Consider the following 15,472-nt stretch of genomic DNA (forward strand, 5'->3'; position numbering starts at 1 on the left):
TGCTGGTGATTCTCTGATCCACCTCTACGCAGACGACACCATTCTGTATACTTCTGGCCCTTCTTTGGACACTGTGTTCACAAAAAAATAAAAAAAATATCCTACCGATCCTCGACTTCACAATGCCATCAGTTTTGTCACCAAAGCCCCATATACCACTGCAACCTTTACATTCTCGCTGGCTGGCCCTCGCTTCATATTCGTCGCCAAACCCACTGGCTCCAGGTCATCTACAAGTCTTTGCTAGGTAAAGCCCCGCCTTATGTAGCGGCACCCACCCGTAGCACGCGCTCCAGCGGGTATATCTCACTGGTCACCTCAAAGCCAATTCCTCCTTTGGCCGCCTTTCCTTCCAGTTCTCTGCTGCCAATGACTGGAATGAACTGCAAAAATCACTGAAGCTGGAGACTCATATCCCCCTCACTATCTTTAAGCACCAGCTGTCAGAGCAGCTCACAGATCACTGCACCTGTACATAGCCCATCTGTAAACAGCCCATCCAACTACGTCATCCCCATACTGTATTTATTTATTTATCTTGCTAATTTGCACCCCAATATCTCTACTTGCATTCATCTTCTGCACACCTATCACTTCAGCGTTTAATTGGTATGTTGTAATTACTTCTCCACCATGGCCTATTTATTACCTTACCTTCTGTATTATTGACTGTATGTTTGTTTATTCCATGTGTAACTCTGTGTTGTTGTATGTGTCGAACTGCTTTGCTTTATCTTGGCCAGGTCGCAGTTGTAAATGAGAACTTGTTCTCAACTAGCCTACCTGGTTAAATAAAGGTGGAATAAAAATAATAATAATAATAATATCCTTGCTTCAGGGCCTGAGCTACAGGCAGTTAGATTTGGGTATGTCATTTAGGCGAAAATTGAAAACAAGGGGGCTATCCCTTAGATGTTTTAACCAATATACTTTAATAACTTGCTTGCCAGCCAGATTAAATGTTGATTACTTTTCCTGGCTCACTCCATTGTTCGATTGGATGGGCCTGAGTAGGCTACTCCATTCGGACATGGCGGAAGGAACGGTGGAGCAGGCTACTAATGGAGAGCAAGAAGGAGCATATATTTTTTTTTATAGAGAAAGGATTAAATGTACAACAGAAGAGGAGACAATACTCGAAAGGCAACACTTTTGGAATGGGATGCGTTTAGATACTACAGGTACGGACTGCTTCAAAACAGCAGTACTAACGTTATATGTATGGTTGTTAGCGCGCGAGTTAATCCATAACAAAGTCCTTTGACCCAGACAGTGTGTCTGGCTAGTTTAATGGAGTAATGTCACAGACTACGTTATTGTATTTGATAACGTTTTGTATGAAGTTTTTAGAAAAGAGATGACTAGCTAATGATGATGCATTGCTAGCTAAAATCGATTCCTTGTATTTATATTGGGGTCTGTTTTGGCTAATGTTCCTATAGGTACCAAACCGAGGTGAAATGTGTTTTCTAGTGAATATTCGGTAGATATGTTATAGGTATATTCTAGGCATACTTTCAAGAATGCTAAATATTCGTCTCTCTTGCGGTCTGTGTGTCGGGAAACAGGCTCAATGGATTTAGCTTCTTCTGGGGATTTTATGTTGGTTTGCAACAAACGTTAAGGTGCATTACCTCCACCAACTGTACAGGAGTGTGGACCAGAGACAGGGAAGGTGTAAATTCTAGAAAAATAAATGCATAATTAAATACGACATCCCCTGAAGATTTTAGCAGCAGTTAATTTAAGCTTGGCCTTTAAACACCATTACTCCTTAAATCTAATAACAATATCTTCCTTCCCTTCCCATATTGCTGGCACTGAAAGAGAACGTGTTCCACTCAATGATATATATGGTGCATTTGGAAAGTATTCAGACCCCTTAATATTTTCCACATTTTGTTACATTACAGCCTTATTCTAAAATGGATTAAATAAAATTTTCAAAAGTCCTCAATCTGCACACAATACCCCATAATGACAAAGTGAAAACAGGTTTTTTAGAAATTCTTGCAAATGTATTAAAAATAAAAAAGATATTCAGACCCTTTGCTATGCTTGGTTCAATAGCTATTGATGAAAGAACCAAATTTCCATTATAAAACCATTTTTACCTCCTATAGCTGAGCACCACCTCTGTTTATCTATTAGCTAGCAGCAAACTAGCACAGAAGCAAAGGAAGTGGAGCTAGCTAGCTCTAGAAAATAACAAAGATAAAAGCTGATACTAAAACAATATGGGCTAAATTCCTGGCTGACAGAAAGACAAACATTTACATTTCAATACGGTTGCTCATGTTATTTACAAACCAGGTTATGCCTAGCCTATACAACCACGTTCACCAAGTAGAAGATGCTTAGAAAAGAAAGTGTTTTGTGGATCTTTGTGTCAAGTCATTTTAAGAAGTCTGCATATTGAATTGAGTGTTTTCATAATTAGAAAAAGGCTATGAAATATAGCTAGGTTTCTATTTCCCTTATGCTTTTCTGGACTCCCTTTATCCCCATCTCCTGTTCCTCCTGTCCACTTAATCTCAGGATGCATGTTCAGGAACGGGTGAATCGAGTCAGTTCCGGAGTCTTCAGGAGCATCATCAGCTGCCGCTGCCCAGGGTCCTGCCCAACCTGGCCCGTATCCGGCGCAGTGTGGACCACAACCAGGAGGCGCTGCATGCCATCATGCTCGACTGTGTCTACATGTTTGGGAACATGCAGTATGGCGAAGAGGTAAGCTGAAGGGTCAGAAAGGTCACACATGCTTTCTCCTACACCTCAGTTACATTAGACACTAGGCTACTAACCTTGGTTACATTAGACACTAGGCTACTTCTAGCAATAAAACTACTGAAAGGCAATCATTTTCAATGAAAGGAGGAAATAAGGAGTCATTCAACGATTTAATCACTGGCGACTAGAAGGCAGACAAAGTTGAGAAAATTCCAACTACGCAAATTATCAGTGCGACTCAATCGGAGGAGGGAGGGTCTGACTTACTAGCTTTGACACTGCTGGATAGGCAAACAACAAGTTTGCTGTTTTGCATGCTGTTTGAAAGATATCAAAGATTCCTTACTACAAGGTAACTTCTGGTGTAACCACCCTGTTAGTCATCCTCTTCCTCGTGGTTGGAGAAGTAGTAGGCTGCATCTAGATGTGCAGTGCAATAAAAACATAGTAGTACAAGTGTACTGAAAAAAAGAAAAACGCAACAATTCCAGTTCATATGAGGAAATCAGTCAATTGAAATAAATAAATTAGGGCCTAATCTATGCATCTGTTGGTCACAGATACCTTAAACAAAATGGGCCTCAGGACCATGTCTGTGCATTCAAAGTGCCATCGATAAAATGCAATTGTGTTCAGGCCGGTTAGACGTACTTCCAAATTCTCTAAATGGCTTATGATGGCTTATGGTAGAGAAATAAGCATTACATTCTCTGGAAACAGCTCTGGTGGACATTCCTGCAGTCAGCATGCCAATTGCACAGTCCCTCAACTACTTGAGACAACTGCATTGTGTTGTTACAAAACTGCCCTGTTTTCGAGAGGCCTTTTATTGTCCCCGGCACAAGGTGCACCTGCGTAATGATCATGCTGTTTTATCAGCTTCTGGATATGCCACACCTGTCAGGTGGATGTACACTGCTCAAAACAATAAAGGGAACACTTAAACAACACAATGTAACTCTAAGTCAATCACACTTCTGTGAAATCAAACTGTCCACTTAGGAAGCAACACTGATTGACAATAAATTTCACATGCTGTTGTGCAAATGGAATAGACAACAGGTGGAAATTATAGGCAATTAGCAATACACCCCCAATAAAGGAGTGGTTCTGCAGGTGGTGACCACAGACCACTTCTCAGTTCCTATGCTTCCTGGCTGATGTTTTGGTCACTTTTGAATGCTGGCTGTGCTTTCACTCTAGTGGTAGCATGAGACTACAACCCACACAATTGGCTCAGGTAGTGCAGCTCATCCAGGATGGCACATCAATGTGAGCTGTGGCAAGAAGGTTTGCTGTGTCTGTCAGCATAGTGTCCAGAGCATGGAGGCGCTACCAGGAGACAGGCCAGTACATCAGGAGACAACAACCCAGCAGCAGGACCGCTACCTCCGCCTTTGTGCAAGGAGGAGCAGGAGGAGCACTGCCAGAGCCCTGCAAAATGACCTCCAGCAAGCCACAAATGTGCATGTGTCTGCTCAAACGGTCAGAAACAGACTCCATGAGGGTGGTATGAGGGCCCGACGTCCACAGGTGGGGGTTGTGCTTACAGCCCAACACCGTACAAGACGTTTTTCACTTGCCAGAGAACACCAAGATTGGCAAATTCGCCACTGGCGCCCTGTGCTCTTCACAGATTAAAGCAGGTTCACACTGAGCACATGTGACAGTCTGGAGACGCCGTGGAGAACGTTCTGCTGCCTGCAACATCCTCCAGCATGAGCGGTTTGGGGGTGGGTCAGTCATTGTGTGGAGTGGCATTTCTTTGGGGGGCCGCACAGCCCTCCATGTGCTCGCCAGAGGTAGCCTGACTGCCATTAGGTACCGAGATGAGATCCTCAGACCCCTTGTGAGACCATATGCTGGTGCGGTTGGCCCTGGGTTCCTCCTAATGCAAGACAATGCGAGACCTCATGTGGCTGGAGTGTGTCAGCAGTTCCTGCAAGAGGAAGGCATTGATGCTATGGACTGGCCCGCCCGTTCCCCAGACCTGAATCAAATTGAGCACATTTGGGACATCATGTCTCGCTCCATCCACCAACGCCACGTTGCACCACAGACTGTCCAGGAGATGGCGGGTGCTTTAGTCCAGGTCTGGGAGGTGATCCCTCAGGAGACCATCTGCCACCTCATCAGGAGCATGCCCAGGCATTGTAGGGAGGTCATACAGGCACGTGGAGGCCACACACACTACTGAGCCTCATTTTGACTTGTGTTAAGGACATAACATCAAAGTTGGATCAGCATGTAGTGTGGTTTTCCACTTGTATTTTGAGTGTCTCCAAATCCAGACCTCCATGGGTTAAGTTTGATTTCCATTGATATTTTTTTGTGATTTTGTTGTCAGCACATTCAACTATGTAAAGAAAAAAGTATTTAATAAGAATATTTCATTCATTCAGATCTAGGATGTGTTATTTTAGTGTTCCCTTTATTATTTTGAGCAGTGTATTATCTTGGCAACGGAGAAATGCTCACTATCAGGGATGTAAACAAGTTGAGAGAAATAAGCTCTTTCTGGGATCTTTTATTTCAGCTCATGAAACATGGGACCAACACTTTACATGTTGCGTTTTATATTTTTATTCAGTGTAGTTGGAGGTGCTGCGGGTGTTTTTCTATTCTAGTATATCGCACAGCACAAAATTCACAAATGATTGTATTAGTGGAAATTATATTTAGTATAGATCTTAGATTAATTTTCTGCCATGATCCTTTCATCATTGGAGGAGTTCAAGTGAATCTGTCTTTCTGCCCAAGATGACCTGAGGAAGGTGCGTACGTCCTCCATGTTCGACATAGACAAGCTCAAATCCACCATTAAGCAGTTTGTGCGTGACTTGAGTGAGGCGGGCCAGGCTGAGAGACTCCTGCTACCTGCCCTTCATCAGAGATCCAGAGAATCTTTCTAAGCAATAAGTGGTGAGCGCACACAGTCTTGAAATCTAACTCAGTTGTGTGATTTTGTATTCTGAATTGTGTGTATTCTGTCAGTGATGGCATGGATGTTTCTGTCGTGATGTGTCTAAGGTGAGTGTGCTGGTTCCGGGGTCAGGGCTTGGTCACTTGGCATGGGAAATCGCTCATCTGGGCTACGCCTGCCAAGGGCTACGCCTGCCAAATATAATAACGCATGAGGCTTCTTCATGCTCTTCTCCTCCAACTTTGCATATAATGTAATAATTCAGTCCTTACATATGTTGCACCATGTGCCATTTAATTATTGAGTTGGGCCAAATCAATTGCCTAGCATATAAAATTAGCCCCATGCAATCCTCTTCGGAAAAAAATATTTATTGTTGGTGATCATTTTCTCACACTACTGTTGTTCAGCTTATCTAATTTCCCTCTGTTCTGTTCTTCCTCCTTCTTGAGGTGTGAAAAGGTAAACTCCATGACCCTGTACCCGTGGATTCACCAGTTCAGCCACAACAAGAGGTCATCTGGCGTCAACCCCCAGAGCCTGCCTCCAAATTGTGACGTCTCCATGGTGGTCGGGGACTTCCAGGAGGTCTTCACAGAGCCTAGTGAGTGGTGAGCCCCACACAGCTTATCTGAAAGATCAACAAGAGCATTAAGTGATCAGGGCCTTTATACACAAAGCATCTCAGAGTTGGAGTGCTGATTTAGGATCAGGTCCCCTGTTTTATTCAGAATCTAAAAGGCTAAACTGAGCCTAGATCAGGACTCCTGCTCCTGCTCTTAGACACAGGCCCTGTGACGATTGGTTCAACAGACCACCTTACTGACCAGTGAAAGAGGTTCCCTTTTATTCTACGCATTTTTGGTGCAGTTGCCGTTTTAACTTACTGGTAGTGAGTCGTATACTGTGTGTATACTTTTACCAAAGCTGAAATTCCTCCCTTTCCTCTAGGCCCGCTGCTGTAGCACTTTGAGAACATGGCCAACGAGCTCTCCATTGAGCTCAGCTACGAGGACGCCAGAGTGGCCATTTTAAAATATGGATTCCATTTGGAGGTAAAGCAACAACGGAGGTAAAGCAACAACGGAAAATGTATAACACAGGTGTACAGATTGGAGGAATACAATGAACTACTACTATAGTAATACCATTTTTTTCAGTTAACGTTGTTTTGACAATCCTCCGTGGGCCTAAAACACCTGGGTGTTTCTCAAAATGCATTCTACCGTGCTCCGAGCAAAATGTATTGAAATCAATGGCTGGTCATTATTTGAGATGAAGCGAGAGAAAATACACTCTGACTTCGGAATAAAATGTTGCCTATTCACATCATATGTTGCCCGACTACAATATTTTATTTTGATACGTTAATAAATACATGCTGTGTTCATTTTGGCATGTTTACCTGCCTACGTACTGTAGATTGCAATCCCATAAGTCAAAAGGGCTAACGAAAGGGCCACGAAGAATTGTTAGCTAGCTACCCACAAATAATTGACATATTAGTTTTAGGTCATTTTGCTGTTAAACTCTGGTTAGCTATATTTAAAAAATATATATATAGTTTACCCCGTATTCGTGATATCCAATTGGTAGTTTGTCTTGTCTCATCGCGGCAACTCCCGCGAGACTCAGGAAAGGCGTTGGTCAAAAGCCGTGCGTCCTCTGAAACACAACCCAACCAAGCCGCACTCTTTCTTGACACAATGCCCAATTAACCCGGAAGCCAGCTGCACAAATGTGTCGGAGGAAACACAGCGCACCTGGCTACCATGTTAGCGTGAACTGCACCCAGCCCGCCACAGGAGTCGCTAGTGCGCGATGGAAAAAGGACACACCTGCCGGCCGAACCCTCCACTAACCTGGACGACGCTGGGCCAATTGTGCGCCACCCAATGGGTATCCCGGTCGTGGCCAGCTGCGACAGCTGATCCTGTCTGGAAGGCAGTTCAGTGAATGGGTAAGTCAATAGGGATAACTACCTTGCCACAAAGAATTGGTAGCTACCCACGAAAAATGTACATCTATCTTGCATAACATTTAGTTTTAGGTCATTTTTGCCTGTTTATCTAGCTGGCTAGCTAGATTATTATGATTAACATATCCAGCTGATAATTCTGAAATAAAACGTTTGCTTTGTGTATATCTTGTTTTGTCTATTGTTGGCATTGTCCTGGCTGGAAGATGGTTCAGTGAATGGGGAGGTGAGGTAATACAGTCGGGGTGATTGCTTCTCAAATGTAATGTTTTATGAATCCTCCACACTCCTCACAAGAACGTACTCGAGGACGTCTTCGGAGAATGCAATCGGAGCATGACAGTGTGAAGCACACAATTCCCCTTTGTCAATTACTGTCTGCAGACTATACAGCCTGGTAGATCGAGAAGTTAGAGGATCAACATCAGTGGTGAATCCTTTATCACAGTACAAAAGGAGATTCCATAGTCGTATATAATTAATGGGAGATCCAGTCAGTGCACACATTGAATTATTCACTGACAATGATTGTCCCAATGACCATGTATATGAAGGACTGTCCTAATCAATTGAATGCCCTATTTGGCCATCTCAATAATGCTTTCTCAAGCAACAGGGCCTCTATCAGGTGGTGTAAAAGGAAGGCCTGGAAAATCACCCACTTCATTTGCTTACACACACACTCATACTGACTACACATACAATCATCATATATGCTGCTGCTACTCTGTTTATTATATAACCTGATGCCTACTCACCTTGTCCCTATATATACACCTAACCCTACCACTCCAGTATCCCTGCACATTGTAAATATGGTATTGGCACTGACCCTGGAACTGATCCTTTGTGTAGCTTATTTACTTTCATGTTCATATTATTTATATTTATTGTGTGTTTTGGTTCTACTTGACTTTTTAAAATAAATATATTCCTACTGATATTAATTAATGCATTGTTGGGAAAGCTCAAGCAAAAAATAAGTTTCACTGTACTTGTGCAGGTGACAAACATGAAACGGTAGGTGGCGCTATATTTTCTAGCTGGATTCCTTGGGACGTCCTTACCCAATTGAAATGTAAAATGGTTAGGGTAGGGGTATTCAACTGTTACCCTACGAGGTCCGAGTGGAGGCAGCTGGTTTTCTGTTCTACCTGAACTAAATTTCACCCACATGGCATCCAATGTCCAAACCAGTCCCTGATTAGAGGGGAACAATGAGGGAGAAAAATACAGTGGAACTGGCTCCGAGGTCCAGAGTTGCGTTTGAGGGGAGTAGGACACATACTAAAATTAAGGCTTAAGGTATGAACATCCCGATGAGACCAGATAGCACTAACCCTGTTGGTGCGGAGAAGAGCCTTGATAGTGGTGGGCGGGAACAGGGTACATCCTCTCATTGGTTTCCACAAGATAAGACAGCCACAAAGTCAAAATTGGCTGTATCGTAACATTTCATGAAAACAAACGTGCGTTAGTGTTAACCACACTGATAACTGTATATTAAGGTTAGTTTTAAAATCAGATTTTAAATTGTAGATATAGGCGGGGTTTATGACTCTGTTAACAAGTGACAACCACTCTCATTGGCCAGACCGCGTGTGTGTAATTTACACAGTAAGTGGTGCGCGGCTCAGTCAAAACATTGTTACCTGTTGTTGATGCTTGAAAGATTCCACGCTTGTACTCATGACGAAAAGGCGAGCTGAAGACGTTTTGTTCCACGACACGCCTGTTAAAAGATCATGTTTTCGTCCATTTGACAAATTTGATACGCAGTTAGAAAGCATGGCTGCAGCCGGGTGCGTGAGTCCGCCATCTCTGCTCGCTTTGTTGGGGAGACGCTGCAAAAAGAGACCGTATTATTTCGAAGATCAGGAGGAACATCAAGAAACACTTAAACCGCGCAAGCTGTCAAATAGTGAACATCGGGTCAGTGCACCACCGAGTGTGCTGGTAAAGAATTCTGGAAGTATACGAGAGAGTGCATCTGCGGACTCTGGTTGCTCAACGGTGACCTCTAAGAAACGTGCACGAGATAACACTGTCACAAGATACGATGCTCCAAGGATTGTAAGTATATATATATATATGTTACTGCTGCCTAGAAAGTGTATACTGGAAAAAACTGCACAAGGTTGAAATTGTTGTAATCAACATCCATTGAGCGCAATACTTTAGGTGTCCACAAGATGTTGCACGTTGTATTTTTTCAGTAACCATTCTTCCTTTCAAACCATGTCAATAAGTTCTTAAGTCACCACTACAACAGTTTCTTGTTTATTTTCTGTTAATTATTAAACGCTCTCCCTCTTCCTTTCACCTCTAGGCCACACACAAAGATGATGATGGCAATGACCTATGCACTTTCAACTCATTCCAGTACTGGAGGGTCCCTCTACCGGAGCTGGACATTTCACTCCTTCAGAATGGAAACCTCTGTGGATCAAATGGAGAACCCCCTGCCAAAGAATTATCCTGTGAAGCCATGGAGTCATAAGTTTTAATTCATGAAGGTCTGCCCACCATGGAACTCTTATGGGAGGTGGCCACCAGTGGAGGCTGGTGGGAGAAGCTATAGGAGGACCACCTTTGTCTCATGGCTTGAATAGAATTAATGGAACGGTGTCAAACGTGCTTTACATGTGTCTGATACCATTCCATTTATTATATTCCATCCATTACAAGGAGCCTGTCCTATAGCTCCTCCAACCAGACACACTGCCCATCAGAGCCATAGCTTTAGATCTGTACTGTGTAGACCATGTGGTTCTCAAAGTGGGGTACGTGGACACCTGGCCAGATCTCAAAATATATACTGAATATTACATTTTAACCTTAAATGTTATAAAATTAATATTACAAAAAACATATTCAATTGCTTTTGGCCAAAGGATCTGTGGAATAAGTTTAAAGTGTGTAATACAGTGTGATATTATTCATCTACAATTGATGTTCTTATCGCTGGGCAACATGGGCCTGGGAGGCTGACAGGGATATTGGTATCCACAGTACTCCACAAATAATCAATTTGTCAACTCCATACTCCCCCAAATTTTTGTTTTGACATGAATGCACTGTAATTTAACCTTTAAAGCCACAACGTTGCCTCATCGCAAAATTGCAGCATATTATCTTTAAAGCTGCAACAACAAAACAGCTCTGCCCCATGACACAATTTGTAGATTTGCAGGAAATTAGCTTTAAAACTACAACATTTTCGCTCTTTCACCTGGCCTGAGACACTAACTCTGAAATCTGTCTACATGGTTATTGTACCTGCTATGAACACAAGGATAAAGCTGTATGTACATTGCATTCGGAAAGTATTCAGACCCCTTGTTTTTCCCCAAATTTTGTTACGTTACAGCCTTATTCTAAAATGGATGAAATAACCCCCCCCCCCCCCTTTTCAATCTACACACAATACCCATAATAACAAAGCAAACACTTTTTTTTTAGTAAATTTATGAAAAATAAACTGAAATCACGTTTACATATGTATTTAGACCCTTTACTCAGTACTTTCTTGAAGCACCTTTGCCCGTGATTAGAGCCTTGAGTATGCTGCTACCAGCATGGCACCCCTGTATTTGGGGAGTTTTATCCCATTCTTCTCTGCAGATCCTCTTCAGCTCTGTCAGGGTGGATGGGGAGTGTCACAGCAGCTATTTTCAGGTCTCCTCGGAGATGGTTGATCGGGTTCAAGTCCGGGCTCTAGCTGGGCCACTCAAGAACACTCAGAGACTTGTTCCGAGGCCATTCCTGCGTTGTCTTGGTTGTGCACTTAGGGTCATTGTTCTGTTGGAAGGTGAACCTTCACCCCAGTCAGGTCCTGAGCGCTCTGGAGCAGGTTTTCATCAAGGATCTTTGCTCTGTTAATCTTTCCCTCGATCCTGACTCGTCTCCCTGTCAATGAAAAATATCCCCACAGCATGATGCCACCACCATGCTTCACCGTAGGGATGATGCCAAGTTTCCTCCAGATGTGAGGCTTGGCATTCAGGACAAAGAGTTCAATATTGGTTTCATTAGAGCAGAGATTCTTGTTTCTCATGGTTTGAGAGTCCTTTAGGTGCCTTTTGGAATTCACCAAGCGGGCTGTTGTGCCTTTTACTGAGGAGTGGCTTCTGTTGGGCCACTCTACCATAAAGGCCTGATTGGTGGAGTGCTGCTGATATGGTTGTCCTTCTGGAAGGTTCTCCGATCTCTACAGAGGAGCTCTGTCCGAGTGACCATTGGGTTCTTGTTCACCTACCTGACCAAGACCCTTATCCCCGGACTTCTCCGTTTTGGCCGGGCGGCCAGCTCTAGGAATTAGTCTTGGTGGTTTCAAACGTCTTCCACTGTTCTTGGGAACCTTCAATGCTGCAGAATTATTTTGGTACCCTTCCCCAGATCTGTGCCTCGACATAATCCTGTCTAAGAGCTCTACGGACAATTCCTTTGACCTCATGGCTTGGTTTTTGCTCTGACGTGCACTGTCAACTGTGGGACCAACAGGTGTGCCTTTCCAAATCATGTCTAATCAATTGAATTTACCACAGGTGGACTCCAGTCAAGTTGTAGAAACATCTCAAGGATCATCAATGAAATAGGATGCACCCGAGCTTAATTTCGAGTCTCATAGCAAAGCGTCTGAATACTTATGTAAATAAGGTTTTTCTTTTAGACTTTTAATACATTTGCAAGAATTTCTTAACCTGTTTTCGCTTTGTCATTATGAGGTATTGTGTTAATTTTAGAATAAGGCTGTAACGTAACAAAATGGGAAAAGTAAAGGGGTCTGAATACTTTCCGAATGCACTATACATACCAGGGCTACAGTGTCATTACCATGGAAATACAACTATATCTATATGGCTTACAGCATGAAACCAGAGTAAAATTATTTCCACCAGTCGGGACCGGCAGGGGCGAACTGGCCATCTGGCATTTGAGCTGGTCCATTTTTGGTCCACTGGGCCTGTCTAACAAGTTCATTTGTTTTGTTTGCAAAATGATCATTAATTCAAGGAAAAAATGGGCTGGTGGGGGGGCCTTGGATTATAGGCCGATGTGTCAGAAATGCCAGTTCGCCCCTGGGGACCGGTATTTGTAAGAGCTTTTATACACTGAACACTAATTGTTTTATTACTTTTAGGAGATAAATCATTGACATAGCGTCATTAAACGGCATTCAGTGCTCCTTTTTCATCTTCATGTAGCCTACAGTATATTGTATTGGAATGAAGGGATGAAATGTGTTGTATGCATCTAGTTGTTGGTACATTAACCCACCCTGGCTACTTTGATTGTTTTTCAAAGTGAATGGACTATTTTATTTGAACTAAACCTAAACTATGCTTTTTCTCTAGCTGGGCTTGCTGTTGGTCATAACTAGCTGTTGGATTCTTACTTTAAATTGCATTCCAAATAGATGGATTTATTGATGAAATAATTGAGGTATTAATCAATGAATGTCTATGTTAAGGTAAACATACGGAAGTCGTTACTCTGTTTACAAGTCTGCTCTTCAGTCTGTAAACTGCCGCTCAACATGTTGTATACAGTACCAGTACATTCTTTGTGAGGTATTTGTTCACCTTGTCATTGCAGAGTATTTTGTGTAGAGAGGTGAGGGGGATTTTTCTTCTTTTTATCCATTTTGAATTTAGGCTGCAACACAATTTGTTTTTAAGTCAAGTGGTATGAATCCTTTCTGAAGGCACTGTAGGTAACATAAGGCAAGTTTGAGGTCTGTTTTGGTCTATACAGTTATCGCTTTGTTCAATAAAACTATTATTATGTATACTGTTTATTGTTGAAATGACCAATGGCTGGGTGCTGCACTCCTTTAAAGAATGGAGTGCAGCAGACCACATCTCATTCCATGGGTGTTGGTGAAGTGTGATCCATGCCACACATGTTTACTACACTCTGACAGCCATGTTCTTTGACCAAACAGGGTTGCCCTGGGCTTTCCTAGAGGCCATAACATTGTCCCAAAGTGCACTTTCACACCCCCCCATTAGGGATTTAAAAGCATTTGATTGGTGGTTATGATGAGCTCTAGCCATATGCAGCACCACCAACTCTTAGTGAAGTGGTAAATGGACAACAGTAGTTCCAAATCTTAGCCTTTTTTCAATTGTGAAATCTACCGCGAAGAGTTTTGAAATCTGCCACATCCCCTTTGAATCAGCCGTTGTTTTCTCATGTAGAATAGAATGCCCACATTTAGAAATGATACGCAACTTATCCTTTTATATATAAAATATGTAGCATAAGTAGCTCCATTTCTTTTGACCACTACACACATGTATTTTGGGGATCTTCCTCTGTAAATGTAACTTTCCCGATGACATGCTAGTGGGACAGGAGAGTCATTTCATACAAGTACATATGTTTTCTCTACTCAACTAACTTTGACCTTTTCCAAAAGGAGGCGATGAGAGAACGCAAGGAATAGAGCAATCCAATTGAGATTCTCCCAGTGTGTTTATGGTGGAGGAAAGCATGAGATCTTCAAAGCCTTTGAAGGAATGTCTGACCCTTGGACCAAGGCCTGGTTAAAGCCTGTCTCTAACAATGATCAGCCAATGAGAGAGCAGGGGAGCTGAATGACCCATGAGTTTAATTACTGTATCGGATACCTGTGTCAAGTATACGTATGGACCTACGTTATGATCATTTGTGTGCCTATATGAATGCAGCTTCTACAATGGTAAGTTTGGATAAGTTGTCTTTATATTATCTATATGGCTTCTCATACTGAAGGCAGTTCATTAGCAAGTTTCTATGCGTATTAGTGGTATGAAATTGCAAAATTGTAGCCTAACTGAAATGACTGATTGCAAGATATTTAACTTTTTTTAGTCATTTGAAAAAAGTCTTCAAATGATTCGAAATCCGTCTTACTTCATTATATAATAATACAAGTGCTTCTTATATAAACTTAAAATAAAGTCAAATCGGCGTGAACTAAGGCTAAGTGAATTTATAGTGGGCATCTCATATCTATTGTGACACAGTTGTGATTCAAATCTGTTCTATTTTTGCCGTTGTCACCATGTGTTTTTAGAAAACAATGTTCTCGCTTCCTTGCTATTCTTGTCAATGTGCTGTCCAAACGTTGCATTTGTTTGTACAGTGCACAGAAACTGAGACGAATTTGGTATTTGTTTCATTAATCCACTGTTTATACAGCCTAAAACGTGTTGCATGTCAGCAATCAAATTTTCAAGATAGTCCCAAAAGATAGATTTTGAGTGCATTTTTTTTTAAATAGAAAAACCTGAAATCAAAGTTTACATATGAGAACATTTGTCACAAACCCAAAAATGTGGGGTGTGCAAAACAGAAGCCTAAAGCTTGTTTGGTGTGTAAATTACGAGCTTGTTGAGATGACCAGGATGAATGTATATATTTTTGGGTGGCGGCAGGTAGCCTAGTGGTTAGAATGTTGGGCCAGTAACCAAAATATTGCTAGATTGAATCCCTGAGCTGACAGGGTAAAAATCTGTCGTTCTGCCCCTGAACAAGGCAGTTAACCCACTGTTCCTAGGCCGTCATTGTAAACTGACTTGCCTAGTTTAAATGAAGGTAAATCTTTCACACACACACCAGTGGTGGTCAGTGCCATTTAAGATGAGGGAGGACGTTACATTTTTTGAATGAGCATGGCCTTATTTCTATTACAGAATATTGGATGACTGTCATCATTCACCCAGCTCAAAGTAACATCAATAGGTTTAGGCTGCTACATGATACTCTAATTTTCTCTATACCCATCATGAGGTTGCTACAACCTAGCCTATGAATGAAAGCTTACAACGTAGGTGCACGGCTCAAGATCCTTTTTT

The 15,472-nt window shown here is 42.2% G+C and overlaps 1 protein-coding gene and 2 long non-coding RNA genes across 9 annotated transcripts in view; all 3 read left to right on the plus strand.

Moving 5' to 3' along the window:
• The first annotated feature begins 1,037 nt into the window (after positions 1-1,037).
• LOC135529904 (uncharacterized) lies at positions 1,038-6,982 on the plus strand. The gene is made up of 5 exons (XR_010453771.1): positions 1,038-1,181; positions 2,539-2,727; positions 5,488-5,649; positions 6,103-6,254; positions 6,602-6,982. It is a non-coding gene; the product is annotated as an uncharacterized LOC135529904 (long non-coding RNA).
• A 2,198-nt stretch (positions 6,983-9,180) lies between these two features.
• LOC135529965 (uncharacterized) lies at positions 9,181-13,426 on the plus strand. The gene is made up of 2 exons (XR_010453784.1): positions 9,181-9,701; positions 9,958-13,426. It is a non-coding gene; the product is annotated as an uncharacterized LOC135529965 (long non-coding RNA).
• Positions 13,427-14,039: 613 nt separating this feature from the next.
• Positions 14,040-15,472, plus strand: part of LOC135530031 (transient receptor potential cation channel subfamily M member 6-like) — a 40,111-nt gene continuing 38,678 nt past the window's right edge. For 3 of the 7 annotated variants that reach the window (XM_064958456.1, XM_064958679.1, XM_064958513.1), the window contains exon 1: positions 14,046-14,334. In XM_064958456.1, coding sequence (XP_064814528.1) covers positions 14,281-14,334 — 54 coding nt within the window. In that variant the 5' untranslated portion in view covers positions 14,046-14,280. Of the gene's footprint in view, positions 14,335-15,472 lie in introns of all 7 variants that reach the window. The other 4 variants (XM_064958901.1, XM_064958837.1, XM_064958783.1 and 1 more) reach the window with 4 other exon arrangements.

The sequence above is a fragment of the Oncorhynchus masou genome, chromosome 1 (genome assembly GCF_036934945.1).
Source record: "Oncorhynchus masou masou isolate Uvic2021 chromosome 1, UVic_Omas_1.1, whole genome shotgun sequence".
Taxonomy (NCBI): domain Eukaryota; kingdom Metazoa; phylum Chordata; class Actinopteri; order Salmoniformes; family Salmonidae; genus Oncorhynchus; species Oncorhynchus masou.